General features: G+C 40.2%; 3 protein-coding genes across 3 annotated transcripts; all 3 read left to right on the top strand.

The window, feature by feature from the left end:
* Positions 1-1143: 1143 nt before the first annotated feature.
* On the top strand, positions 1144-1495 carry TRV_07434 (26S proteasome non-ATPase regulatory subunit Nas2, putative; the record flags this gene model as incomplete). The annotated part of the gene is made up of 2 exons (XM_003018503.1): positions 1144-1311; positions 1376-1495. 2 exons carry the CDS (start codon positions 1144-1146, stop codon positions 1493-1495), a joined length of 288 nt encoding a protein of 95 aa, XP_003018549.1.
* A 71-nt stretch (positions 1496-1566) lies between these two features.
* On the top strand, positions 1567-1941 carry TRV_07435 (26S proteasome non-ATPase regulatory subunit Nas2, putative; the record flags this gene model as incomplete). Its single annotated transcript, XM_003018504.1, has 1 exon — positions 1567-1941. The coding sequence occupies one exon, from the start codon at positions 1567-1569 to the stop codon at positions 1939-1941; it is 375 nt and encodes a 124-aa protein (XP_003018550.1).
* Positions 1942-2822: 881 nt separating this feature from the next.
* On the top strand, positions 2823-3839 carry TRV_07436 (RAN small monomeric GTPase (Ran), putative; the record flags this gene model as incomplete). The annotated part of the gene is made up of 5 exons (XM_003018505.1): positions 2823-2894; positions 3023-3115; positions 3209-3362; positions 3438-3643; positions 3708-3839. The coding sequence occupies 5 exons, from the start codon at positions 2823-2825 to the stop codon at positions 3837-3839; spliced, it is 657 nt and encodes a 218-aa protein (XP_003018551.1).
* Positions 3840-4434: the final 595 nt, after the last annotated feature.

Genomic DNA, 4434 nt, shown 5'->3' on the forward strand with positions numbered 1-4434 from the left:
TTAGGGGGAAAAGCCTCCCCCCACCCCTATAGGGGTAGGAGATCAAGCCTCAAATTTTTAATTCATTATAGAATTTAAATAATTTATTAATAAATAATAAAATAATTATAGAATTTACTCTTTTTAGTATAATATAATTTTATTAATAAAATTAAATATTGATTAGTAATATTTTCAAAAATTTTATTTAATAAAATTAATTATATTTTAAGTTATATTTATTAGTAAGTTAGTAGTTTCTATACATTTATAAATATTATAAAAAATCCAGTTTATTAACTAATAAATAATATAAGTATTTATTAAATTATTATTTTAAATTTTTCTAAATAAATTTAGTTTATTAGTAGTAATATAATTAAGTTATTAATAGAATATATAAGGTATTAAATATATAATGTTTTCATTATATATATTATTTAGTAGTTAATATTTTTTTTATTTATTAATATTAATATTCCATCTAATAGCTAAAGCTTAGAAGTATTTAATATTTTTAATTAATTAAATTAGTAAATTTAACTAAATTAATTATTATTAGGTTTATTAGAAGTTTAAGTTTCTAGTATATATAATATATTTAGTAGAAGGAGGGGGGGTTAATATATTTAAATTCAGTTAGTTTAGTAGTATTAGTTAAATATTAAATAAGAATTTTATAATCTCTTAGAAGCTTAAAGAAATATTATATAATTTAAGCTCCTAAATATAATAAAGTAGTAAATAAATCCTTTAATATCTAATTAAATATTAAAAAAGCTAATAAATAGATATTAAAATAAATAATAATAATAGACTATAAGATAGTAGGCTATTTTATAGCTATTTATCCATAGAATAATACTTATTCATTAGCTAATAGGTGCCTAAGCGAAATAATAAAGGAGGTGGCGGCGGCAGCGCATCCTATATCCGATACACTGGCCAAACGCCGGCTCCAACATTTTTCGATCTGAGAACGCGTTTTAAAGTGAATAAGAATGACTAAGCGAAGCTCCTTTTTCTTGGCAAGTTTGAACTGTTTGCATTCTGCGATAAGATTGGGAAGCTGGCAACCCCTCGACAAAAAGCGACATATCGCCCGTTTCAACCCCGGAGGTCCACGGTCGAAGCCATGGACTCCTAATCAAACGTGAGAGTATCATGGGCATTCCGATGGACGACATCCATACTCCTACGGTGCCTGCTGGGCCCGTCTCGGGTGCGGGCTCTACAAGCACGGATCTCTCAAAGGCGGGCCTGACGCAGCTCTTTGATGACAAGGAGAAGCTAGAGGCAGAGTTGAAAATACTTAGCGACGTTCTCGTATCTGTATGCTGATGTCTATCCTATCCAGCCAGACTTTTATTAACGGAGGTCTAACAAATTGCTATAGCATGGCGTTGATATGAACACGAATCTGCTTACTGAAGACGGATTCCCAAGGGCAGATCTGGATATTGCACAAAGTACAGTGGCTCAATCTACCTCATTTCTTGGTGGCCTCTTCCTCTAACTTCCTTGTGGTGGATAGTTCGGACTACGAGAGCGCGGATAATACGTTTACGAAACGATTATAAGGCCGTCATGTTGAAAGTTGAAGATGGTTTAGCTGCGTATTTTGCTAGCACAAAAGATAAAGACGGGAATATTTCCGCTACTCCGTCTATCCGCCCCTCAGCAACATCTCGAAATGTAGAGGGAGTTCCTACAGCCCAGGTGGACACCCTCGACATGCCATTTGCCAAGGTCAACAGTGTGGCGGACGGGAGTCCTGCAGCCAAAGCTGGCCTGAAGGCTGGAGACAAGGTCTGCAACTTTGGTAACATAACCTGGGCTAACCATGAAAACCTGACGAAGATTGCAGCGGTTGTTACAAATAACGTAGAGGTAGATGCCCCCTGGATTTGCAAAAAGCTTATTTACTCTAGCTTCATTTTCGCTGACACTTATTTGGTGTGATTAGCTTCCTATCCTTGTCAAAATAATGAGAGATTCTGATGGAGAAAACTCGCCACTTACCTTGCGGCTCACTCCAAGTCACAACTGGGGCGGCCGAGGGCTGTTGGGTTGTCATTTAGTGCCATTGTGAAGCACTGTTCACTTTACCTTTCGCCGCACGATGGTGAAATAACCCATTGCCATATTGGAAGGGCACGGTTGTTTATCAGCTGGTTGGAATTTGATGCCTTCATAGCTTGAGAGGGTTAGGTTGTCTGATCTTCTGACAAGGCCATTCTGCCATGAGTAACCACAGCTACTGCATTGTACAAATATATACGGAGTACTGAAGGACGAATCAAGCACTTTTTACTAATAAAGCCAGCGATATCGAAAATCACCCTTACAATAGCTAACACAACATAACATTAGGAATGTATTGTTCTTTATGTCATTTTATTCTATAGCTAAAGGGAATTTCAACGCTCCTGATAACATGAAATCTGGTTGGTCAACAGCCTAGTCGCGATACTCTGAGTACTTTCGACATTTAATATTGAATATCAACTGCAACCCGCTTTGCTTCTTCCACCTTTAATGAGCCGCAACCGTCACTTAATTAGTCAGCCCCCTCCGTGTGGCAAGGGCTAGTCACGTGCCTACATAAATTTCAACCCAACCTTCTGTTCCGTTTCGGGCTTGTTTTTTTCGTTAGTTGACATCGTCGCCTTTTTAACGACTTCTGCTTTTCCTTCGATACCCAACTACCGGCATCAGACTCGCCTGTCTGTCCTCATCGCCAGCGACAGATAGCATCTACCGGCCGATTTCGTCTTCTCAGGTCTTATCTAAGGCTGTCCCTGCCCCTCCCTTCTCACCAACAACCCCTCCCCGCATAAAAAATGGCTGCTGTGTCTGAAGAGAACATACCCACCTTCAAGCTCGTCCTTGTCGGTGACGGTGGTACTGGAAAGGTGAGCCTTTGTCACCGCGCAGCTTGTGGTGATGCGTGATATTTTCTGCGGCCGAACGAGCATCTAAATGCACGATATGGCACCGTGTTCTTTGGGAAGTGGCTCAGCTAACCATATATTTACTGTAGACTACCTTCGTTAAGCGTCATCTTACTGGTGAATTCGAGAAGAAATACATTGCTACTCTCGGTGTCGAAGTTCACCCACTGAAGTTCCAGACCGTACGTCACCATGCCCTCCCATCCAGGTTTAGGCTACCATGACAAGCCTTTGTGGAAACGACTTCAGCCTCATACTAACCCTACAATCATCAGAACTTGGGTCCGATTAAGTTTGACGTCTGGGATACTGCCGGTCAAGAAAAGTTCGGTGGACTTCGAGATGGATACTACATCAACGGCCAGTGCGGTATCATCATGTTTGATGTCACTTCCCGTATCACCTACAAGAACGTCCCATCCTGGCACCGTAAGTGGAATCCCCTCTATTTTCTTGATATTTGTGTGATATAATAATCAAGCTAACCCCACGAAACACGATAAGGTGACCTTGTCCGTGTCTGTGAAAATGTCCCAATTGTCCTCTGTGGAAACAAGGTCGATGTCAAGGAACGTAAGGTCAAGGCCAAGACTATAACCTTCCACCGCAAGAAGAACCTTCAGTACTACGACATCTCTGCCAAATCCAACTACAACTTCGAGAAGCCATTCTTGTGGTTGGCCAGAAAACTTGTTGGAAACCAGGGCTTGGTCAGTCTTATCCCTATCACTTCCCTTTTCCGCACCTTCTATCTACGAACTAACATTGGAACAGGAATTCGCTGCCGGCATTGCTCTTGCTCCTCCAGAAGTCAACGTTGACCTCGCCGAGCTCCAGAAACAGGAACAGGAAATGAAGGAGGCCGCCAGCATGCCTCTGCCAGACGAGGAGGATGCCGATCTGTAAACTGGATCGTTGAAAAATCAGCTGGACGATTGCTCGCTCGCCTTTTCCAAAATTGATCAGGCCAGGTGCAAGGATACGTGGACATGATTTGGTTTGGAACGGGATGTAATACAGAAACAATTGACGATGAGAACGAATAGGAGAAAGAAGAATCAAAAGAAGAAAAAAAAGTCTCAACAAAATATTTGAAACAAAGAAATCAGTTTCTGCACCGCATACAACAACACAAACCAATCGAAAACAAGCATAAACAGCATGTCCAGCATGGGTGATATCTTAGAATGACGGCAAGCATTAACTTCAACGTCAAGGTTATCAGGCAAAATTTACAAAATACAATACCCTTTTAGTAATATCCTTACTCAAGGAAACACAACCATATAATTCCTTAATATTTAAGCTACGGGCTGCGCATTTGGAAAGACCACAGGGTCTTTTGCTGAGCTAGAGTAAGTGGGCTGACGTCAAGCTTCTAGCCCTATAGTTACGTCAGAGCACCCTGTCTTTCGTAGGACTGGGTTTGATACAGATTTTGATACCCCAGTACATTTTAAACCGTATTACTTGGGAAACGACTATTCAAGGGCAAACTGCA

Source organism: Trichophyton verrucosum, assembly GCF_000151505.1.
Source record: "Trichophyton verrucosum HKI 0517 chromosome Unknown contig01008_1.f1.exp, whole genome shotgun sequence".
Lineage (NCBI taxonomy): Eukaryota > Fungi > Ascomycota > Eurotiomycetes > Onygenales > Arthrodermataceae > Trichophyton > Trichophyton verrucosum.